This window comes from Athene cunicularia, assembly GCF_003259725.1.
Source record: "Athene cunicularia isolate RWA chromosome 2 unlocalized genomic scaffold, athCun1 chr2_part1, whole genome shotgun sequence".
NCBI classification, from domain to species: Eukaryota; Metazoa; Chordata; class Aves; order Strigiformes; family Strigidae; genus Athene; species Athene cunicularia.
The window spans coordinates 140006669-140032040 of NW_020799095.1; the positions used below are offsets into that span (position 1 = coordinate 140006669).

The window sequence follows — 25372 nt, forward strand, 5'->3', positions numbered from 1 at the left end:
ACAGTTCTTTGAAAAAAAAAAAAAAAAAAAAACCAAACCAAAAAACCCCAAACCAGAAACCAAAAAAAAAGCACTCTTAATAAAGGTTTGGGAATTTTTCATGTTCTGAAATCTTCTTTCATATGGTCAGCCACTGCCAAAATAAATATATTTGCATATTCAGAATAATTTACCAAACTGTCATAAGTCCCTTTGCAATGTTGAATTAGCATTAAACAAATCATAGTTTTTATGATGAAGCACATGTGATCAATTTTCATCTTGTGTTTTGTGCCTGTATTTTAGAGTTGATTAAAAATACTTGCCTTGAGAAGTAATTTAGAAATAAATTGGCTTTTCCTTTTAAGGTTTGTATTGGAAATGTCACTCAAAAAGTCCAGAAAAAAAATTATCATTCTTTTGACCAGAGTTGTTATTTTAAAATATATTTTAAGGGCTATACCATGTCACACTTTTCTTGGCTGTTAGAGAACATGTAACATTCTTTCTGAAAGCAGATGAAGTAGTACTGGCATTTTTTGTGGAAGATGCTTTTGTTATTTACTTTTATTTCTGATGTTGGTATCTTTTCTAAAAAGTAAAGGAGACTGTAGATTGAGGGATAGTATTTACAGAGCTTAACTTTTCTGGACTTCCTTTTTAGTCAATGGAGTGAGAAAGGGAAGGTGGATCAGAGCTGAGGTCTAACTCTGACTCTTAAATTGTGCTTTGGAGGAATATATGAGGCTTTTTTAGAACATACTCCTCTTAAGTATTTTTCTGCATTTTGAATGATGATCCTTGCTATACATGTGTTTGAAAGGCACAGGAGACCAAATTCGTAGCAGCTTTTCAGTTATTTAGTTCCATCTGAGCCCACAGCAAAGCAGCTACAGGACTACTTCCTGGTGTTCTTTCCTACACCTTGGGCTCTGACCTCCATGTAGTGTACTGATATAGAGCAGATATTGCATTTCTACCAGCCCTTCATCTGGTCTTTCCCTGCTCAAAATTGTTCTTTCCTGTATTTAACCAAGAGTTTGCCCATGACAGGACAGTTGTTGCTAGTCCTCTCTGCTAGGAATGTCTTTGCAGCATCAGCAGCAGACAACAGAGTGCAAGTCAAGGCAGAAGGAAGTAATTTTGTGGCTGTGCTTTGTTCTTCTGTACTGTGTTTGATGGGATTTGATTTTTTTTCAGTTTAAAAACTTCACTATGAAGGGTTTTGCTGTATGGTTAATATATAATTTACAGGCTAAATTTTACTGCTTAGTTTTGGCTTTTGCAAGTGGCTATAAAGGATGTATGGGTGAAATCCAGTGCTATATAGCAGATCATACAAGGCCCAGGAATTATTACTGACCACATAAATGAAGAGGATTTTTGGATCTGGGTGCTATATGAACATTGTGTAGATCTTTTGACAGGGATGTTTTTCTTACCAAATAAATTATGTAAGTGCCAATTTGTGTGCAGAGGTTCTGTAAGCAGAAAAATAAGATAAATTTATTAAACAGATTAGAATCATAGAATAATTTAGGTTGGAAGGAACCTCTAGAGGTCATCTAGATTATTTGCTATGAATTATTCTCCAAATTCCATTAGGAAACATGGAGTGAGGATCTCATTTCAAAAAATTTTCCTCTTTTTCCAGGAAATTATTATATCCTATGTGCTCCTTCATATGTTAAAGCATCTTTTCTTTTGCATAGTTGCATGTTGTTATCAGCAAGACTACGGCCAAAATAATCATTGACTGCAAGCAAGTGAGCGAGAAGACCATTAATGCAGCAGGGAATATCAGTTCTGATGGCATAGAAGTGTTGGGGAGAATGGTCAGATCCAGAGGACCAAGAGACAACTCTGCACCAGTGAGTAGAACAAGAAAAACTCTTTAAACTATTTAAAATATTCTAAAAACAAATGTTTGGGATATTTGCAGTTAGTTTTAAGTTGAAGCAGAGTAAACTTATATTTGAAACGGTAAAGTTCCAGCATTTCAGAAATTCTGCAAAAGCTTGCAATAGTTTTCAACATTTTCAACATTAGGCAGAATCTATTTTTGATCATTTTAGAATTTATATGACTGGATCATCATTGTCCAAATGTTATTTTCAAACACATATGTGAACACAGTTGATGCACTTAGATATGACTTGTGTCCAAACTTCATTCCATAGAGTAACATAATGTGTGACTCCTTTGCATAGAATCATTTAAACTTTTTTTTGAGTGATAGTTATTCCCCATGTCTCTTATTCCTTCTTACTCTATGTTTACCCTAACGCCACTATCCATTCATTAAATAATTGAACTGGTCTGACACAGATGGCCCCCAGAAGTCCCTGTCTTAGTATATCTAGTTCTTTTATAATATAAAATAATTTAAATGTGAAAGATCCTCCCCAGGATGAGGTATGCTTCTCATTCTTCTGAAATTATTCTCCTAGAAGCAGTAATTGATCATTCTGTTTGCATGGTAACCCATGGGAGTCTTTCCATTTTGCTTCAGATGTCATTAAGAAGGTTTGTGTGGGTTTTTCAGATAGATTTAGTTGCTGAAGAAGAATTGATAATCTGACAGTGATATTAGGAAGATTTATTTGCCGTGCAGTACTGCTTGCTAATTTTCTTTTGAACTTTCTTGACCTTAGAATGAGGTTAGCAGAGAATGTGAACCTTGAACTCAAGGCTTGATTTGAATAGGAATGAGGTTTCAGAAATGTATTTACTTGCTACTATATGGAAATACTCTTGTTTAGTAAATAATAAGCCCTCAGAATATCTCTGCACAAAAAAGAGCCTTTAGACCTCAAAATTATGGATAATAATTATATGAAGCCTGTAAAGACAATTACACAGAGAAACTTTTGTAGTCCCTTTTCAATAGAAACAGAAAAAGGCAAACTTAGGAAATCTTGGAATTAGAGAAGGCATTGTAAAGAAGTGGAAAGAAATAGTGTCCTTTGTTAGAATCCAGGAATCTATAAAAGATAAGTCAGACTGCCTACTTACTGAAAAATTTGGTTTTGTTTAAATGAACTGTAAAGCTGATGTAAGACTACAAATGTGTAGCTGAAGATAAAAATTCTTTACTCCACAGTACTGTTTAGCTGCCTTCAAGTATTACCACGTATACTAAATTACAAGCAGGTCAGGAAAGTACCCAAATACCATTCTTTAAATTCTCCATTCTGCACATTTTATTCATATTAAGTAGAACTTACGTGAATAGTCACATTTAAAGCATGAACGAGTTGGTTTCTTCTACTCCAAAAATTAAGAGGACGTCAAAGGAAGGTAGTAGTAGACAGGATAGAGGTTGTCCTCACAGCAGGTAGTAAGTAGATCAGTGCAGTTCCTTACCTTACAATTTTGTGAGTGCTAAATATTTATAGAGATTGTGGGGAAGCCTGGACAAATGAATGAAAGGGAAATACTGGTTGTTAACGGATCTGGGACGGGAAATCCCTGGTCTGAAAGTCATTGGAAGCTAGTAGGGTAAGGTAGAAGTATGACATAATCTTGCGCTTCATTAAGTAGCACTTGTGCCACCATTGGAAACAGATTTAGTCCGTACCAGTATTTTCACAGTTTTAAGAGAGTCCTGAAGGCATGCATACAAGGAAAATTCCTTTTTGTAAAACATTTTCAAAGTTGTTTTGAATTGATATGGAAATCAGGGTTTGTTGATAGTTCTGAAAAGTTCTCTTTTCATTAGCTGTATTTTCATTAAATGCTTTAATCTTAGTTTTGGAGATGCTTATTACATAAAATAAAAACAGGCAGGCAGTTATTTTGGAATAAAATTGTGGATGTTTTGTTCTGACTGTATTCACATGAAACAGTTTAACATTGTCAGAATACTTTTAGTGTATTTTTTAAATAAATGAATCCAGTGCATCACCTGAATTTTGCAAAACATTTTGATTTTGAAGGAGTATAATTGTATTAGAGTTTTTTCCTATCGATGCATATGATGTCCAGCAATTCCATGAACAGGCAGAAATAGAGATAGATAGGACAAAAAAGGGATAAGGCTAAAGGTGCCTGGCCCTTTTAACATCCCTTAATAGTGAGGTGTGTATGGATCAGGCACTCCAGCCAGAGGAACGAAACCTCGTCATGACATGCAGCAAGTAATGTTTATTATTCCTTCAGTGGGATTTAATGAAAAGTCCAGCTTTAAAACATTGGGTATTTACAATTCACAAACCTTCTCTTTACTGATGTTTCTTTTTTTAAAAAAAAATTAACTTGTTTACCTCTCTGTGTATGTACTGTTAAAACCAATAACATGTGATGTGGTCTGGTCTTGAGAAGTCTTTGCAGAACTGTAGCCTGATAAGAGGAGGATGGTCAGACTTTTCCATCTTAATGGTTTTGCTTGCAGGACTAGATATTTAGAAATCAAAATCACTGTGAATACAGAAAATTATGAATAAATGTTTAATGGTAGCAAAGAAGGCTTTGTTTGGTTATTTAGCTTGAGTCAGAGAAACCCATATAATATTTTAGAATAAGGGCACTGAGTCATTCAACATTTGGATGATGAATACAGCAATTCATGGAATGTCTGTTTGCTTTATTTTACATCAACTTGCTTTATCACTATGGATCTCTAGATTGTCTAATCCAGAGAAAACAAATGCATATACACACCTATGTAAGACTGCATAAATTTAACCAATGCTGTCAACCTTCCTTAAGGATAACAGAATAGCTTGGGATGGACTGTGTTATGGAAACAATGGTAGTACTACTTACTTCTGAACCTGAGTTGCTTTCTGCACAACGAGCTCAGGTGTTTCTGCACTTCTTTTCTGGGATGTCTTATTTGCTTAAGAGTAGAATCATGCAAATGCCCAGGGTCATTCGGAGTCCCAGAGCAGTATGTTCATGCATGTTCAAGTGCTACTGTGCTCAAGCTAGTAAGTCCTCCCAGAATTAGTAGCACTGGGACATGTAGCAAAGAGGCATCTAAGTGGCTCCACATGAAGCCAGCTTGCATTTGATGTAGCCAGGGATACAGACTTGTTGGACTCAGGACAGACTGTGGAGCCAAACTGAGGGTCCAAAAGCTTGCCTTCATGCTGCACTCCAGCTAAGGTGTTTGGCATGGAACCAACTCACATGTGTCTGCATCTGTAGTACAGCATATCTACAAACCAGCTAATCTGCTGGCAGATAAAAAGAATTTGTATGTATATGAAAGTATTCCTTGGTTTAAAAAATTATGGTTGATTTTATAAGAAAAAAAAAGGAGGGAAAACTGAAGGTGCACATATGTAGTTCATTTTAACAGCTTTAGAAGCAATGCAGTTTTAAGAAAGTCTTAAAATTCACTCTTCTGTTCCAGTGTTAAAATAATGCCACTGAAAATAATAACAATGGGAGCAAAACCAAAGAGAGTTCTATCTCTAGCAGTTCATCACATTTTTTAACATGTGGGGTTAATTTAATGGGATGTTCTGTTCCCTTTCCCTCTCTACTCAGTATGCACATAAATGAGGCATGGAAAAAGAATAGAAATAGTAACAGAAGAAGGCTTCATCTCTTCTAGACCCCTTTGTTCAGTTCAAGGCTGTAAAGAAGACAAATTGTTTTTACTATTGAGTCCTATTTAGTATATTGTTTCTGAGTACCTAGCAGCCATTAGATTTACCAGTTGTGTGTGTTGTAGATTAAATTCTTGTCCAAACCATGTTCCCAGACCTGTGGTGAGAATTCTCTTTTCTGCGTAGTGTTGTCATGTGTTGAGTGAGCTTTTCACCATCCTTAAACTTTCATTGCCTGGGGATAATAGGGATAAGAGAGGGCATATTCTGAAGTAAAATAAAACTGGAGAAGATGATAAATATTATTTCTGGCTCAGCTCCAGTGTAAGTAATAAGCTACAGGAGACCTTGTCATAGATAAAATCTGAGCACCAAACTAGTAAGTTAAGAGAAATTACTCAGTTTTGAGCTGAGCTCTCTTTTGCGTGTCTCTTGATGCCTCCTTTGCTGGAAAAAAGTTTTGGGAGGCACCATTGGGCGAAATCAGGAATTTAATCAAGGAGGTGGGGATAATCCAACAAATACCTGCAACATTTAACCTTGAACAGCTTGTTCAATCCACGTAGTGTCTTATAGTTCAGACATGTTCATTAGAACACAAGCCTTTTACCATTTAGGTTAGTGTATCTGGCTAGCTGCTCTAAGTCAGATAGCCTTTTCTCTGTCTAATCTGGGTGTTGAATTAAGGTAGTTTTTCTTGCTGATGGTTTAATTCTGCACCTATTTTACAACTAAAAGTGATCTTGTACATCACCGTTGTTTTGAAACAGTTGCAGTTGCAGATGTTTGACATTGTTTGTGCTACCTCATGGGCCAATCGCGACAAATGCTGTGAGCTTCCTGGCTTGGTAAGAAACCTCTTTCAATAACTGTAGACTTTACCTTTTACTTTCCCTTTCATCGAGACAAATGTTTTAATGGAAATTGACAAGTTAGGAGTTTTGAAAAAAATCCCAAGTCTGCTTGAATTACTTGTTCTATTGAAAGTCAATGTGATGTATGTTTCTAAATCAAGCAGGTGCTTTTGAGGCATCTATGCAGTACTGTCATAAATTCATAAAATTCTTAACTTCTGAATCAAAGTTTTGGACATCATTCTCTTCCTATCTTGATCTTCTTTTAGAGAGATGAGGAAAACTGCCCTGCCCTTCCTCATGCTTGTTCCTGTTCAGAAGCTAATAAGGGTCCGCTTGGACCTCCTGGGCCACCGGTAAGGTTTTATTTAGATTTGTAGTCAACTGTACCAAATAGTCCACTGGCCACCTTTATTCCAAGACATGTGAATATACTTCCATTGTATAACTAATAAGTTAAATTAGGATTTTAAGCATTGGCAAAAAGATAAAATCACGTTCAATTTATACCAAAGATGCCAAGTAATGTGCTGCAAAAAAACTCCTCACCCAATAAGTGAGTCAAATTTTTAATGGTTTAATCTAGACCTGGAGCAGTTAGGGTAGTCTTTTAGACCCTGAACCCTGTTACCTATCTGTAGCATTAATAAATATGTCATAGTTGGTGCCATTTGGTTTCAGTTTTTTAATCACCTGCTATCTGTCTACTCTAGCATATATGTATTAAATGTAGCTTGGAGTTCGGATTTCTGAAATTTACAGCATACTTATGAATTAAAGGTATGGAATGTGACAGTGCCTCTTGTGTGGTAAAAGATGAAAAAAGACTTTCCTGTCTTAAAAGCCCTACCTAAGAGCTCTAATATTTATTGGAAAGCAGAACTGAAAGTGCTGGTTCTTCTCAAAGTTCCCAGAGGCAGAGAGATACCCAAAAGTGTTGAGGAGAGCAGATGAAATGAACTGGTTTTGGTGAAAGTTGAAGTTCATTCTAGCTTGTCATTGAATGATGCAATACACACTGTCATGACTTCTATCTATGCTTTGTGGTGTTGCTGTGGTGTTGCTTTGATGGCACTCATCGAAGTGTTTACTTTGTAAAAGTTAAATAAGTGTATATCTAAGTTCCTTGCATAACTAGTGGAACTAGATAGTCTCTAGACAATTATTTAACTTTTCTTCCTTCTCAGCATAGTGTCTTAGAAAGATAGGATGAATGTTCTTTCTCTTTACTGGCTTGTGGAAAAACTCAGAGAATTGATCAGACCAGACAACTGTGATATGGATCACTAGTTAGTTAACACCATCTCATATCCCAAGGCTGATTTTTAGCAGTTTAGAAAAGTTGTGGGCTCTGTTTGCAGTGGTCTATTATTGGTTTGGTTTAATAAGAATCCTAACTTGCACGTTTGTAGAATGGTCATGTGTTTTTTCTTTTACAACTAGATTGATTACTCTGGCATCTTAGGGCTGCTTGCTAAGTTAGCTTGAGATGAGGCTCTCTTGTGAACAAGTTTGAACTGCATGTTTCCCTGCTCATACTGTCCTGGATGCTCCAAGAGCGTGTTTTGAAGAGAAAGAGCCAATGAAGAATGTGAAAGAACATAACTTTCTGAAAAGGTTAAAGTATGCAAATTACATGAGATACATGTTCAACATCAAAATTATTTGCACATAAGACATTCATGTAGTAGATCCTAGCAGACATTTATCCTAGTAACAACTCAGGTGTTAGTCTTTCTGCAAGAACTGTTCCTCAAGCTCTGGTACAAAAACTTGAGAACAAACTTGGGCAAAAATTTGCTGAAGAGCAGTATCTTGAGCAAGGAAAAATTATTTTGTTCTCCTATTTGAACGTATGTAATAAATCAAGTATGGATTAAGGTTTTAATTTCTGTATATAGGTGTCCAATTTGTGTTCTGTGAAGAAGACAATGGAATAATTCACAGAAAAATACAACTGAAATTGCGTAGTTTGACCACATTTCACAGTAAAATGAAAAATGTTTTAAAATTCTGTGACTGAAAGGATGTGTATTGCTATAGTTGAAACATATGCAGATCAGGAATTGGCAAAGCTTAATCCAGCAGTAAAATAATGTACTTCTATTTATTAAATTTAGGTTTAACAGTATTTTGAGTAGCATAGTGTCATGCAAGAGGAGGCTTAAAATCAAGCAGAAAAATCACTGTTTAGGCAGAGGAGTATGTGATTCTGGAACTCAGCCTCTTATGAGTGATGTTTTTTTTCCAGACAGTTAGATGGTATAGTTCTGGAAAAAAATAAAAGGCCTAGGAAAAACCAGGGCAAAAGAATAAAGTCAGTGTTCATCTCTGTGCCAACCAACAGTCAGAAAGTCACATGTGCTGTCTGGTCAATACTATTCCAAGTTGTTAAAATGTCATGTGACTTTTCTCTAAGCCAAGGATTTTTCTATTTAAGGGATCAGGATTCTACCATGTAACCAGTTTTAGACATTAGACTACTCCAATGAAAGGCTTCCATTTGTTTGGGATAGTATCTGGAAATATTTTTAAGCTCTTTTAGGAAGCGGGTCATTTTGGGGAAGACAAATTATTCTTTAGAGTTAAGATTATCTGGCAGATTTCATTATGGGATATTGCTTTTATGGCTTAATCTTTGACAGAATTTGATAATGCTGTCTGAAGTTCCCAACGCAAGGCAAAAGTAAGATAACACACAAACCTGATGCCTGCATTTTGAAAGGAATGCTGCAGAACTGGAGAAGATGAGGGAGGAGAAAAAATATTGGAAGACTGGAGAAGTTTAATTACAATGAAAAGCTTTCAGTGTTTCATAGATTTTAACTGTTAAACAGGAATAAGGAGGTGACTTGATAAGAGTTGATTAAGAACTGTTTCTGGGGGGAAGCACTGACTATTAAGAAGTTATTTTAAATAAGAGAAAAAGGTATAAGGAATTCTTGGCTAGAAGTAGAAGCCAAAGAAATGAAAAATTTGAAATTAATAACAGAAGTTTTGAAGTGTTGGGGAATAACCATCAAAGCAAGTTTATTAGAAAAATGGGGGAGTCTCTTCAACTTAAATCAATGCTTTTCTGGAACTTCTTCTTTTACCAAGCAAAGGCTGCTGGGTTTAAAGCATGGATAAGTGTATCAAACTCAGTGTGAATCTTAAAGCATGACTGAATGGCTTATCATCAGGCTATTTTTAAATATGTATTATTACTCAGTAAAGCAGTAATCTGTTTCTGAGAACAAAATGGGAGCAAACTGTGCGATTTTGTTTATGTTAAAAAGTTGCAGCTATTTTCCTGAGCATTTGCATAGGAATTTTTAATCTGAGTAAGGCAGAGGCAGGAGAAAAAGGGCAGAGGGAAGCTCCTGGTCTGGAATGCAATAATGTGAGGACCTGGAATTTGGGAACTGGCAACTGCCACATGGTTCTATGGAGAGCGTGGGATGAGATTTTAGGGTCAGAGCTGTCTGTGATGGAATGGGTCTTGGCCATAGAGCTGTGGGAGGAAAGTGGGAAGACTGAAGGGGCTGGGGAAAGGAGTAGAAAACTGCTCTGTAATTGCACATATGAAGACTGTATCACGATAGCTTCATTGAAGAGCAAGAGTACCCTGGTACTTCCAAACATTTCTGTTATTGGCATTCCTATTTAAAGTCTTATTGATATTGCATATGCATTTAATCTGATAAGCATATTTTCTATTTTTAATTCTTCAATGTAACTGCTGTTATTTTTATAAGTACTTATTGTAGCCTCTAAGGAACACTATTCAGTGATGGTGCCTAGTTATACAAGATCCTGTTTGATTACAAAGAAGGGCAGAATTGCTGTAAAGCTCATATCCCAAGCAATATACTCAGGTGGAGTAAGAGGGAAATGGATCTGAATATAGTGAAAAAAACTATCTTTATGCTGTCCTAGAGGACAAAGCACATTTAGCATGTATATGCAAAACACGTTCATGGCAGCCATCCATAGATATATGCAACTCCAGTGGTTCAGATGATACTAATAAAAAAGGCAACAGTTGGTTAAAAATGATTAACAGATGTAGGCACCGCTGAAGAAAGCAAAAAAGAGAAAAATGGGAAAAGGGTATTGAGAGCTAAGAGTAGCTCTCAATTAAACCATGGTAAGTCTAGTAGATCCTGGAGTTGTCCTGGCTAGAAAAATACTCCTGAGTCATTGGAAACTGAGCCTTTATCAGTGTGGTGATCTTGGGGAGAACAGACAGATGTTCAGAAGGTTTCAGCAACTGGAGAGGAACCCATGACCACATGTATACATTTCCATCACTGTGGTAGCTTTCAGTGTTATTTTGATGCTTACGTGGTGTGCATTCTTGGCTCTAGAAAGTAATCACATCTGTGTTTAAATCTATTCCTGCATACGGACACACTTAAGTATGTTCTCAGTTTAATTACTCCTGTGGAAGGATATGGAAAGTATATTTACTGATTCCTGAACACTGATTCAGGAATAAGAAAAAAATGTTTGGCCTTCTCTGGACTTTGTTTTTGTTTATTTGAGAGTTCTGGTTTTCAGCAAGTCCTGTGCTTATTCTTCACAGGGTGGTCCAGGTGTCAGAGGTGCCAAAGGTCATCGTGGTGACCCAGGTCCAAAGGTACTTTGTACAGCACTGTACAGTTGACAGATGCACAGGTTTTTGGTTTATCTCTGCAGCATATGAACCTTGAAATGAATTCCAGACTGTCTCTGATGTCACTGAGGAAAAAGCATAGTGAAATGCCATTGGCATTTGGTGTGTCTCTTTTCATAACAATTTCTTGTCCTGTTTGTTCCTTGATAAAAGATATAAAATTCAGAATGCTGCTGTCACAGCATAAATCTTCATTTTTTTGTATTTATAAAGGAACCAGGCAGTTTTAAATTGAACCCTAACTGCTCAATCAAATGTCAACCCATATTTCAGATGGTTTTGAGTCTATTGGTATTTAATTCTTCAAACAGAAGCTGCCTTTGTCCATATGATAAGAGTTTAACTTATGTCCTGTGCTACTATAGGGACCAGATGGACCTCGAGGTGAAATTGGTGTTCCTGGACCACAAGGACCTCCAGGACCACAAGGACCCAGTGGACTTTCTATTCAAGGGCTTCCAGTGAGACTTATAAAATCAATGGGGTTCTTTCCTGGGATGTTTTGAACAGCACATATCTTAGACTAGACTAAAATATCTTTTGGTGTCCTGATCAGAATATGAATTTCAGTATTTCAGGTGGAACTGTGGATTTGGGTTTAACCTATACTGGATGTGGGTGCAGTGCCAACATTCCTGTTTGTGTTTGGATTTGAACTTTTAGTTAGCTGGGGGGATTTGATTGCAAGTTGGATATGACCCAGGGTATTAGCATCCAAGCCCGGATACAAGTGAAAAAAATTGCATTGGGGTTGTAGCATGGCCCCAGACCAAAATGTTAATATTTTATCTTTTTCTGATTTTGGTATTGCTCATCATAGATTAGTTCTGACTTGAAAGGTATACCCAAGTAAGAACACCGTATTTGCTGCCAGAATTAAACAATAGTATTCACTACACTTACAGAGTCTGTCATCAGAGGAGATGATTAGGCCACAATGCTGTTGTGAAATAAGTCTCAGAATTTCATCATAAAGACACATTGGTAGAATAATGAACCAGTAGCACTAATCTCGTTTCATGTACGTCTCTGGTAGATGGGTACACTGAAACCTTGAAAGGTAGTAGATACATATCTTTTCTGGCTAAACTTCTTGTTTCAAAGTTTACTGCAGTTCTTTTTATCCAGTCTATGTGATGCTGCTGTGCAATATAATGATTTACCAAAACTGTATATTCTTGATGATGTTGTCATCAGAGAATAATACATAATACAATAATTATAGTAGTTATTTCATATAGAAATTGTGTTTCTGCGTAAAATTTAATAAAAAATAGTTTGTTTTCTAGAAAAGTATATGTTTGACATGCATATGTACTGTAGAAACCCATCTAGTTTCTATAGAAATCCATTGGTTTCATCATTATAGGAAATACTTCTGAGGACTAAAGAGAAACAGATTCCTTTGAGCAGAAAAGAAAATAACTACCTTTATTAGTAACATAATGGCCATAATTTTGTCAGGTTAATTCTGAAGTCTTTTAAAATTTTATTTTCTATATTTGTAAATTCTTCATTTACAGTTTTGCAAATGGAATCTGTAGTTTTGCCTTCAGCAGGATAAAGTTTTCTTACTGACTGGTTGGTTGATTTTTCTAAAGAAGCTGAAAGAGACTATTAAAAATGGGAAAGTAACCATGTATTTGGTTTACTATGTGTGATTATTAATTTGCAGGGGCCACCAGGTGAAAAGGGAGAGAAGGGAGATCTTGGTTTTCCTGGCCTGCAGGTATTCCCTAAGTTACTGCTTAACCTGTCACTTACTAAGTTTGAATGTTGAATTGACATCATTGTGAATTTAAGGCACATATCCAAAACTGCTGAGAAGCGTGTTGCTGGGGTGAATTTGAATGAGATTTAGAATCGGGAATCCAGGGTATGCTAGTGTGCAGTGACCAAATCATTCAGGGACTGAAGAACCAGTTACTTTCTTGACCTTGTTAAACACTGAAATTGGGTCTCTATAGACTCAGATCCGCTCTTAGATTTCTGCTTACACAGTGGATAATTAGCATTTGCTTGTTTTCACTTTAAATCCATTAAATTCCTCCTGGAATTATCTACAAGGACAGATCAGGCACTTAATCTTTTTAGATGCCATGTTTCACAAGATTCACAAAATCTTAAAAAGCTGTAGGATTCAGTGAATCTTACTCAGTTTGGTGCCTGGTATTCAGTCTAGAGTTTGCATTCCATTTTTTTTTCCGCTTTCCAGGATCATTTGCTCTTCCCTTTTCGGATGCTCCTCTTCAGCTTATATCCCTCCAGTAGTTGTTGGTCATTACCAGATTCTCCCCTCTTGTTCATATGTGCTAGGAATAATAAACTAATACAGCCTTTCCTCACGAATCAGTTTTGTTAGTCTTCTGGACCACTACATTAATGGTCCCAGACTGCTGCTCTGCAGTCTTCATGAGCCAGAGTGACATTTAATCCGAAAAATGGGGAACTGCTGGATGTAACTTGTAATCCTGCTCAGGCAGGTATTTACCCTTTGGTATTGCTGCACTGACTTCAGACAATATGGTAACAGACTCCATTTAAGAAATGAGAGAGAGAGAAATAGCAGTTTTATTTTTAGGTTGAGGTACTGACAACACAACACAAGAATGATGTAGGAAATCGAGCTCTCTTTTCAGCTTAGTGGCACAGGAAGCCTGACTTGACAAAATTGTCAATGTTAAGAGAATTGTAGTGAGGCGTTATGAAACCTATGCATTCTAACAGTGTCTGTTTAGCCATCTGTCATTTCACAGAAATACCTTTACTGAATCTCTTCACCCATTATTGAGCTCCTTAGTTCCATTTATCCAAAACATTTACCAAAAGCATGTCATACCAAAAGCATGTTACTGAAAGGTGATTTAGTTGGATTCTTTTAACTTGATCTCATAATTTTCCCTCCTTTTATAATGCTTAGGGTGTCCCAGGAGCATCAGGTTCACCTGGAAGGGATGGAGCTCAAGGTCAAAGGGTAAGGTAAAATGAATGTGTTTTGCATTTGTTTTAAGATTTTCCATTCCATAATGGATATGTTTTCCAGCATGATTGATTTATTATTGTTTGTGTCACTTGTGGTCTGTCATTTCTGGAGACCCATATCTCTGTGCCAATCAGCAGAGAAGTCTGATAGGGTGGAGTATCCTTCCATCTGGTGGGTGAGGGTTGAGAAGTATTAAATAAGTAATGGGGAGCCATGCACTGTCTTTGTGTTTAATGCATTTGACAGGAGTGGATGTCACACCACTGCCAATTAGTCCATTTGCTTATATGTTTAAAATCAGATGGTGGTTAAATGGTACATAATTAGCATGCAATCCAATGCAATGATCTAATTTTTCTTTCTAGCTAATCAATGAATAACAGGCAACAACAGGAGAATTTAGTATTTGAATATTTGTATGTAGAACAATACCTGTAGAAACTGCTGACATGAGGAAAAGGTGAAGAATAATATTAAAATTTAATCCACCTTATTCTGCTTCTTATAGAACAAATGAAGGTACTTACAGTTTGTCAGGGAATTGGTAAAAAAATTTTCATATTCATGTGTGCAGTTAAACCTGTAAGTCACCCTTCCTGTCTCCTTGGGGAGAATTTTGTTTCATTATGAGACAGGCTCTGGAAAATTATTGTTAGCATATTACTAGATTCCTGTCTACAGCAGAAGGTCATTATTAAATACGACTTTTCACTTTCACTTGAACAAGATTTACATATTCATGATCATATTTTGGATACATTAATATAACTTTAGAGAAATCTGGACCTTCTTTAGATTTCTGGCATTAACCTGAGATCTTGTTATAAAAAAACATCCCTATAGTGAAATGTGTATTTGCGTTCACTATTATGAATTTAAGCATTGGCATATGTTTATGTATAGAAGAATTTCACTGAAGTTACTGTAGAATTTGAGCAATGCATAGATATTTTTTCTCTAAAATCAAGAAAATAATTTTATTAAGATACAGATTTACACAACATTATAATCAGATGAATAACCTTCTAATCAGATGAATAGCCTTCTGATTTTCAATTAAGTTGTGAAATGTGAAGGTAAATATATTCCTTTCCCTACTTACAATACTGTGATGCCGCCTTCTGTATGGAAGCTCATTTTTGCATGTTTTTAATGTCTTCTTTTGACTGTATTGGAATTTTTTTCTCTCTAAGTTCCCCAAACTTGGTGTCACCTGTTCATCTCTAGGTTAATAAAGACCTGGAGCCTGATGGATATTTAAATTTTTGCTACCATGCTGTCTAATCTTGGTCATAGCCAGGTTGAGGTGGCTTGGTGCTAGATGCTGTACATGTGAGTGGTATGTGCCTCCTCTGTCTGCATTCCTAATCATGAAGAACACTGAGCATTCTGCATCTCAGGGAGAAGAGAACTCTGTGTTTTTACTTCATTCTGTAGCTAACTATATTTAGCAGTGGAGACCCTCGGCCATGTTTTTATGTCAGCCAACAGTTCAGAAATTATCTAGTTCTCCCATGTGGTAGTCGGAAGGTTGTTGCAGAGAGATGACATTTCTCAGAAAAAACAGGAGGAAGACTAGTGCAGCAAAGGCTTTTGATACAGCCTGGAAAGGTCATGCAGTGCTTATTCTGTAGAAGACTTCAATGTTGCCCATAATAAGGCAGGGCAATTACATAAATTGCTAGCTTTTATAGATATAATAATAATGCTTTGTTTGTGTGTTCACCTTCTTCTGGTGTTAATCAAAGGAGATGGATAAATAGCCTAGATCTCATAAAGTTAGGTCTGCTAGCCTGTTATTGTCTCTGTGTGACCGTTGTGCAATATCATCCAGCAGTAATTATTTCTATGGCAACAAATAATGATATTATACTAATTTTATGGTGGTGTAACGCATCTAATTTCTGTGAAGTTATGACAACATAAAATTGCTTTTAATGGGTGAAGATTCAAACCAATTATTTCACCACTGCCACTTTGAAGGCCAAGCACTGGAGAAAGACATAATTCTAAAGGGCATAACTGCAGCAACAGCAAAAGGGAACTGGAAAATTCCTGAGAATTTGCCTTTTAGTTTAATTGTTCCCTTTGTTGGGCTTTCTCCTACTAGCCAAGATGCCAGACTGTTTTGCAGCTATTATACTACTAGAACCGAGATTTTCTATGTTATTCTTAGCTTAGCCATTATTTCCTCATTAGTATTTATTGTTCATTGAAATCTTTTAATTATAGTGGTACCAGTGCTGTAAAGTACTTAAACAGATGGCTAAATCACACTGATTTTAATAGGTGATAATCATGGGACTGATCTTTATTGGGAGATCTCCAAGAGCTTTGCTGAATGGGGGACAGTGTGATGATAGACTTAAGAAGTCCTGGAATGGAGATTTTTTTTTTTTTTCCTTCCAGTTGCTGGCAGTTGGAATAATTTCACTTTTACAGTTCTTTTTCCTTCCTTTTTGTTTTGATTTCTAGCATTCATAATTTCTGGTTTTGTTGTTGAAATCAGTTGAAAAATGGTCTTTTTTTTTTCCCCCCCTCAATGTTTTAATTCAACAAGGTTCTTTTTGTATTTTTGAACTTCCCTTTTTATTCTCTGGTTTATTTGTTTTTCATGGTTTTTAGTACCTCATTAAGAAATAGAGCATATCCGCTGTCAGTTGTGTGAATTCATACAAAGACTATTTTCATACTGAAATACCCTCACTACGAAAAATAGTGGGATGTAATAAAAATACCATTTGAAGATTGAATCAGAGTAAAAAAAATGTGTTGTCTGATAATAAAATAAACTTTCTGAATGTCCATTATAATACTTTAAAACCTGTCTGGGAACTGGTTTAAATCTACATTTCAGACTCCACATTAGGATCAGTCCCCTCCCCTCTCATCAGCTTCCAGTTATAAAAGTGTGACATAAAAGATTTTATAAAATAGAAAAGGGTTTCTTTGTATTTTATGGCTGGGGCTGTGATTGTTTGGTGTCCTCTCTTACTGTCCCATATCTGTAGCTGGCAATATAGACAGGTTTTACTAAAGAGAACAGATTGTGTTTCTCCACCAACTCTCCCAAGCATATCATGTTGAAAGATAGAGCTTGAATTGCACATGCAGGAGAATCCAAACAGACATCATGCTTCTGGTGAGCACGTAGACAGTAATTAGATTCTCTTGTGCTTTTGGTTCATCTCTTTCAGCCAAGAGTATAAAGTTTGGAAGCAGACTGAGTCTGACCCTTGTTTAGATGTGTAGATAGAGGAGGGGGGAAAAGTCTTCCCTTTCCCATATCTCCATGGCTACTATCCAAGGTCAGGTGACAGTTGCAATCCCTGTTCTTTCTTGTGAAGTGCAGGCCACCTGAGAGGACAGCTCTACACAGCTGCAACAAGAGAAGCCTAATATATCATCCTGAGAGGCAAGCATACTCTGCTTGATGAGGCAATGTAGGAAGGGATCTCTGTCATTCTGAATCTCAAGTTTATATCTCCAGTACCCGTGACACTGTCACTACTCACTGTTGCCTTGTGGTTTCCCCAGGGGTGTCTTTTCCTGGCCAAGCTTCTCCTTGGCAAAGAGGCATTGTTCTTACTTAGCAGGTAAAAAGTTCTGGAAGAAGGTCTGTTGGATGTGATTCCCTTTGTCTGATAGGAGTGGCACAGAGAGTTGAACTGTCAAATGTTTGATTTCTCTTGCTCAGCTGCTTCAGCTAGACTGGAGTCCAGAAGCATTGACCTTCCTTATCCTGCTTCAAGACACTGATCTGCACTAAGATATCCCTACTGGTAGAGGATGATTCAGTCTCTTAAACATTTCTTCTGCTCCTAATGGCTCCTTTCAGCTCACTCTCAGAGCAGGAGGGCAAAGAGACCAGCTGTGGGACGCAAAGCCTGTGTCTAGACTAGTAAATTAGATATTGCCAGAACATGTTTTTGAGCATTGTCTAGTGACCTATGCAGTCTAATGCTTATCATTCCTCTTGGCAGTGTTGGGCTGGGCCAACTACAACTCTTCCAGCACATTGTTCAGGGGAGAGCATAGATCAGAAGCCATTTCCAGTAGGCAGTTTAAATGCACAGTTTTAGTGGGATTTATAGAATCATAGAATTAAGGTTGGAAGGGACCTTCAGAGGTCATTTAGTCGAGCACTCTCCTCAAAACAGGTCTGATCAGATCAGGTTGCTTACATCCATGTTAAGTCAAGTTTTGAACAGCTCTGAGTATGAATATTCAATAATCTCTCTGGTATTTATTTGATTTTTCTTCCTAGTGTCTAATCATAATTTCCCCTGTTTCCAGTTGTGTCTGCTGCCTCCTGTCCCATCACTGTGCACCTCTGAGAGTAGTGGTTATATCTCTTTTTCCTCTGGTTAGGTAGTTTAGACAGCAATAAGCTTTCCCCAGCAGAGCAAATCCACTTCTTTCAACCTTTCTTCATATGTCCTGTGCTCCGACCCCAGACCAGCTTGGTAATCCTCCACTGGACCTGCTCCATTATGTCAGACTTTATTGTACTTAGTATATGAAAACTGGACACAGGACTCTAGAGGTAGTCTTAAAAGTGCTCGAAAAAGTTGAAGGAGCACTTCCCTGAACCTGCTGCTGAATCTGCTGGCTATGGTCCTACAACCAGACTGTGATTGGCTGCCTTTGCTGCAGGGGCATGCTGATGGCTCATCTTCAACCTGCTGTTCCCTAGGAATCCCAGGCTCTTTTCCACAAAGCCACATGTACATTGATACGAGCTGTGTCACATCTTTTCTCTAAGAACTTGTTTCATTTACAAGCAAAGGCATAGTCAAAGGGACACAGAAACACAAGGAAAAGAGTATTATCTTCTAGATTTTAATCCTAATAGCACACTTCAAATACTGGAGAAGAAATATGACTGATTAACAAAAGATATGCAGTAGAAGAACAAAAGAACATAGAAAAATTAATAGTAAAATAATTTCAACTATCAGTTTGTAGATAGCACTGGTAGTTTCACAAGGGAGAGATGACATGCTAAGTCGGCATTATTGTGTGTTAAGACAAAACTAGCCTATTTTAAATAAAGGTTGTGTGTTCTGACCAATATTTCAGAAAAAAACTCACATTTTTTGCTCTTTTTCTGGGTTAACTTTAAAATAGCTAATGCTGGTGCAAAATCTCTTGCTAGCTACACCTCAGATTAATACACTGAGATGGTGTTTAGTAATGCTTTTCCTATAGTCACAGTGGTCTATCTTGAAATAAGGAACATTTGTTTTTCAATTTTTTATCAGAAAAAGAAAAATGAAAGTTGAAGCAGGCATGGTGCCAGGCTGCCGGGTTTTTTTAGACACATTCAAAGGCTATGAATGAATATCCTTCAAGCCTGGGCTCAGTAGCTTCAGTTGAGGTTTTGCCAGTGTCTAGTCCTGCTTGAAAAATCACCTCTCCACAAATACCCCAAAAAAATTCCAGTCTACCAAAAGCTAAAGAGTTTCTAGTGAAGTGAGCAGCAGTCTCCACTGACTTCAGCAGACTTGAGATTTTGCAGGGATTTAGCTGGTGCCTACATTCTGTAATGCCATTAGTATTCTGGCAAATAAAACTCCTTATAAAAAATTCTGTCATAGCTACACTGTTTCTCCATAATTGTTTTTCACGCCATTAGCAAAATATGCCCTGATTTAAGTTAACCTTCCAAAATAATACGCATCTTGATTCTAAACTGCCCGATATCTGAGGTCACACATCAAAATCTGTTCCATCCTGCTCTGGGACATGCAGCTCCATGGAGGAGATTGAGTGCCTCTGTACAGAGTCATTCCTATCTTGGATGTGACTACATCAGAGAGAAAGTGCTGTTGTGCTAAGTATTTCCCCCAATCATTCTGGAGATGGATAAGCGAAGATGAGACTTCAATAAATGGGAGAATAAATAATACCTTTAAGGCTTCAGTGCTCTCAATACAACTTTGTGAATTCTCACAACACTCTATTTTCTTCTACATTACACAGACCAAAAATAATGGGAGAAATAGCAAGAAGAAATACATTCCCAGTTCTCCTGCTAACTTCATGATACTTACTAATCGCTGCTCACTACTCACAAGTTCAGAATGAGTATCAGGTCCATTCTGGCCATCGGATGGTCTAAATAACATCATCTTCAAACACTGTTGGCAGCACAGATGATATCTTTGGTCTTTACCTGCATGAGGGAATAGGTATTGCCATAGTCTTTCTTGAACCAAACCTCTCTTTGACTTCATTTGTAAATACCAATTTTCAAATCCAACAAATGAGGTGATTTTTTTGTGGCCAAAGCGATACAGACATAGTGCCAAGAGAACTGAATCCTAGGAGAATAGACAGGAGATGATTCTTGAGCAGCCAAGAGTAAGAATACTGGTCAGAAGAAATAGTGAAACATATTCAAAGAAGATGTAGTGGTTCTCATCATACTGTTAGTTCTACTCTTTGACTCAGATGGGAGAAGGGAGGGAAATACAGCATTATTTTTCTTTAGAAGTTTGTGTTAATCCACGCTAGATGCTAGAAGGCACTGGAAAGCTCTCCATTTCCCCTCCCCCCGGTTAAATTAAGCTCTTGACAAGGTCCAACCAGTTTTCATCCTGCTTTAGGATTGATCAAAAATAAATGTGCATTTTAAACATTTGCTTAAAAATGTAAAACATAGTTATAAATATGAAGTTATCAGTCTTCATAAAGGACTTCTACAAAGTTTAGTTTGCATTATATTTTAGGGACTTCCATGTTATTATGAAACGGTGAATAGCTATCATTGAATTTTTCAGAATATTGTTCACAATTAAATGCTTCTTCCAGAGAATATCAGAAACCCTGCTTTATAAGTTTAGTATATTTCAAAGTTGCTGATACCAATCTCTGTCTCCTCTAGAAACACCAATTTTGAAGACTAAACATACTTTCCTTTGCAAATGTATTTAATTGAGCTAGGCTTGCATTCTTTTCTCTGTCTTAAACCTGCTTAAAGCTACTGTGATAGAGACACTATCATTATCTTTATTTCAATGCCACTTAGCTGTTACATTTGCTTTAGTTCTTATTGTTGGTACTTGAAGCTTCAGGAACCATCTGGCTACACTGTGAAATCGAAAGGTATTTCCTTATCAAGTCTAGGGATGCATAGATGACATAATGAGTTGACTATGTGACTTATTTTATCATCAATAACCTTTCTGGTGGAATTTTAAAAAAATCCTTTCCAGGTACATGGCAGAACATATTCTCCAACCATTTTTTTACTGCCATATGATAGCAGGTTTGAATCATAGTTTCCAAATTATGTAAAGCATTACACTAGTAGTTCATGCTATATTCATCACTAAAAACATGTCAAAAATAAAGTTTAAAAAAAAAAGTACAAAACAAAAAATGTGGGTGTTTTTTTTCTTAAACTCTGTAAGATACTGAGGCCTAGAATGTTCTTTACTGTGTCTGTAAGCGTAAACACTTTCAAACCCTCTCTTTCCTTCTACTCTCACCTCCATATTTTGTTCTTGAGCCAGAGATCATATTTATCCTTTTTTAGGCTGTGTAGTAATTAGAGAATTGACATCACCAGGCTTTTCGGAAACCTGTGCTTTATAGCATGTGGATACAAAATGTGCATATTGGTTAATTACAAGAATGCTTTATTAATAGTGTATTTTCTACATCTGGCCAGTATTTTCTCTATCATTTGCTTGCTTTCCAGTTTCCAAGTTATCTTTAGTTTTTGGCTTTCATTTCTGGAAGCTCTGAAGCACGTTCATAATGTAAACCACATGAGCATTCCTGCTTCTTCCTGAATCAGGACCTCGGCGATAGCTAGTACATGTGTACAGTATTGCTGGGCAGAGAGATAGACTCTCAGTTGCCATCTTTCAGCACTTAATCACTGGGACTGTGAATAGTTACGAGTGAGAACAGATGTAAAAGTGTGACCCATCTTGTGGTATCACACACTCTTGTTTACCTCACTACAGCAGCATTATAAGTGAAAATTACTTCGAGGTGAAAATTGCCAGTACAAAGAGTTTTTGATTGCTGCTTCTTACTTCGAAAGTTTTGTGACACTGGTAGGATTTTTTCAAAATAACAGCTATGCTATAGCTCCTTTTCAGAAATAAACCCTCCCCAGGGCAAATAAGGGAATTTTAGTCTAAAAAACCACTACCACCAGTTATTAATTCAAAAAAACCACCCAAACACAATACAAAGAAAAAAAGAAAAAAGGTCTTTTAGTTGACATGGAACAGATTCATGAATTACGTAGAAAAAGCTGATAAAATTGCATATATTTCTCTTTTATAGGGCCTTCCTGGCAAAGATGGACCCACAGGCCCACAAGGGCCCCCTGGCCCAATGGTGAGTATTGCCCATGGAATTCATTACTGTAAAAATCAGAAGAATTTTGGGGGATTGTAGGTCACTGTTATCTAGTCTTCAGTGGATAAACCAAGGCCAAGGGTTCTCACTGGAAGTTAAAATTCTCATGACTCACAGGGTTGGCAAAGAGCTGCTTGTCCAGTGTGATTTCTTTCCATTCTTTCTTAGCTCAAGACAAAATGTTTCCTTTGGGAAGGGGAGACAGACAGTTGTTGCATCAATAGATTGATAGCTTATTCTTAGTCAAATAACTGCACTATGTAAGGGGAATTAGTGCTCTTAACATTTGAATAAAGACTTTCTTTTTGCAAGGAATTCATATTAGGTTTGTTAGTTGAAGTGAATCACTAAGTTCTGCTTGGTCTGGAGGCTGGAGGTGAGTGCAGGTGTTCAGATGTTCTCACAGAGTGATAAAGACAGCAGAGACCGAATTCAGCTTTCAAGACAAGACATGTATTGCCTCCAGAATCTGTTTCATCCTTCTCAGCTAGGGCAGTTAGGCAAGTTTAATGCCTTGTTGCTAGATTCAAGAACTGCTGATGCTATTGAGTATTCTCCAAGCAGTCATGTTCTTTTTCACAAAGAATTGAGTCAGCAGCCCTCAACATCACAGGATTTAGTCTTGTGGTTCAGCAGTCTGTGCCTGTTCCAGAAAGCAAGCAACACGAGTCCATTATTCTCAAGTGCTTTTCTCAGAGGTGTGCATTTGATGCTCTTTTTCCTGCAAGATGAACTTCTTAGTCCTCTCTCCCTCTATCTCTGGTCTTTGACTGGCAGAACTGCCTATTATGTGCGCTTCCTCTCCATCACACAGTCATTTCTCTCATCAGAATTCGTGGATGTTGGTTGTCATCACCACTAAGTATTTTCTTTCTCTTTTTCCATGTAGGGCATACCTGGTGCTCCAGGTGTTCCAGGTGTTACTGGAAGCCAGGGGCCACAAGGTGATGTAGGAGCTCCTGTGAGTAAAATTACTTAATATTGCTATATTTGCTGTTGTGAATTAATTGGTTTCTGATCCTGGCTTCACTGTTTTACAGAACTCCTCAGTATTTATAGCTTATGATCTGTTTGCAGTTAGTGCTTAAGGGAAACATCATATTGGTCTTTCTTTGTTCATTTTTTATAATTAAAGTTATTTGTGGATCTTACATACAATGTTTGGAATATGGGGATTAGAGAGTCCAAACATAAGGTTAAAACACAGAGGTTAAAAACATAACAGTATGTGATTTGTAGTCTGTGTATAATTACTTTCTGCTTTTTTTCCTTTTCACTTCAAGCAACTCTCAGGAAATTAAAGAATGTCATTTATTAACCTGAATATTTCCAAAATATTATTCTGATTTTTAAACTGTGAAAATATTGCATAAATAAAAAACTGGCTTTTGTTGTTACTCTGGGTTTACCTCAGGGCAACCGACTGGGCTTTTTCTATAATATTATTATAAATCTGACCATCAGTTTCATCGAATGGAAAATTACACCCTCTAAACTGAAAATAAGTATTAAGAACTTCTAATACTAAGTTTGTCTTTCAGATATTATTTTCTTTATAATAAAAAACCCAAACAGTTTAACTAGAAGAAAGGAATACAACTATAAAATGAGTGTGTAAATTACATAAAAGAGAAGATTTACAGTGGACACCTTTTTCTCTGTAACAGTTCAGATAATATTGTGTATTAACATTTTAACTTTTGACCCCTTGGTTAATTAAAAAGCCTGCTCAATTTTTTTCCAGTGAATGTTCTATTTCATTTTTAAAGGCATCAGAATATGTACTTATGACTCAATTTGTAGAATAGATTTTTTTTTTTTTTTCCAAATTCAGTTTCTTTGGAGATTTAGTCCAATGCAGGCATTTTTTTTTTGATTAAGTGGAAATGAAATGACTGGTAATATATAAGTAAAGGTAATAACCTAATGCTCGGTTCTACATAGTTTCTAAGTGTAATCATGAAGTCTACTAAGGAGATTTGATGAGCTATGGAACTTATTACTATCAATGTATAACATGCTGACTATTCAGTTCCTGTCCAAACACATGTTCCAGATATTGAACTAAATTTCCTAGAGTGTAGATATTCCTGTGAGTCATATTAAGACCTCTGCTGTTAATGTTTAGACACTAGTAGTTCAGAAAAAAGTTAGGTGCATGAAAAATTACTGGGTTTCAATAACTGTCTTTCCCTAAAGGTAGAGTAATAGAAAAGAGGCCTAGAAATAATCTTGCAGTCTTTGTAAGGAGTTCCTTCTTTCCCAGGACAGAATAAGCTATGCTTTAATGATGCATCCAGTCAGCTGGTTACCTCTTAATGCAGATCTTTCCTCGCTTCAGGAGTTCCTGTGATATGTCTAGCCTACCCCAAAAAACCTTCACTGCTGAAGTTGTAACTGCCCCAGACAGCTTGTTGCTAGTGGGTGAAGAGCATTGGTGAAGCAAATACTACTAATTTCAGACCAATATTTTGTGTTGTATCAGCCTTCTCCTCTTCAGTGATAAATAGATCCATTTCAGCCATGTGAAATGCCATATGGCCTGCCCTTGCTGCAATTTTAATCAAGAGAATTCCGTATGTGACACACCCTGAGAAAGTAATTGTCTCCATGTAATTGCCAAAGGTGAACATTTGTTGTGTACTGAAATGGAAAAAGTATATTCATTATTGTCACATAGCCTTCTGAAACCTTATTCCTTGTTTGGTTTTTGTCTTATTGTGATGTTGCAAGGAAGACAATGTTTAGGGGTTAAAAATTTTGAGCAAGAAAAAAATGAGAATTAATTTTATATTGAAACTTTCCATAGGGTCCTCCTGGAGCTAAGGGTGAAAGGGGTGAGCGGGTAAGTCTGTGTTCATGTTAGCGCTGTTTTTTTTTTTATGTTCTAGTCTTCTGTCTCATAAAAAGCTTTCTCTGACAATTTGTTTCTCTGTGTTTACAGGTACAATAGTTTTAC

General features: G+C 36.8%; 1 protein-coding gene across 7 annotated transcripts in view; it reads left to right on the forward strand.

Annotated features, from left to right (window-relative positions):
* The window catches only part of COL14A1 (collagen type XIV alpha 1 chain), a 122437-nt gene that overhangs the window by 79518 nt on the left and 17547 nt on the right, over positions 1-25372 (forward strand). For all 7 annotated transcript variants that reach the window (XR_003397740.1, XM_026842177.1, XM_026842181.1 and 4 more), the window contains 10 exons: positions 1692-1850; positions 6308-6385; positions 6661-6747; positions 10959-11012; positions 11414-11509; positions 12724-12777; positions 13969-14022; positions 22339-22392; positions 23303-23374; positions 25223-25258. Coding sequence is in view for 6 of the 7 variants with exons in the window: in XM_026842177.1 (XP_026697978.1) it covers positions 1692-1850; positions 6308-6385; positions 6661-6747; positions 10959-11012; positions 11414-11509; positions 12724-12777; positions 13969-14022; positions 22339-22392; positions 23303-23374; positions 25223-25258 (744 nt within the window). In the remaining variant the exon portion in view is untranslated. The remainder of the gene's footprint in view (positions 1-1691; positions 1851-6307; positions 6386-6660; positions 6748-10958; positions 11013-11413; positions 11510-12723; positions 12778-13968; positions 14023-22338; positions 22393-23302; positions 23375-25222; positions 25259-25372) is intronic.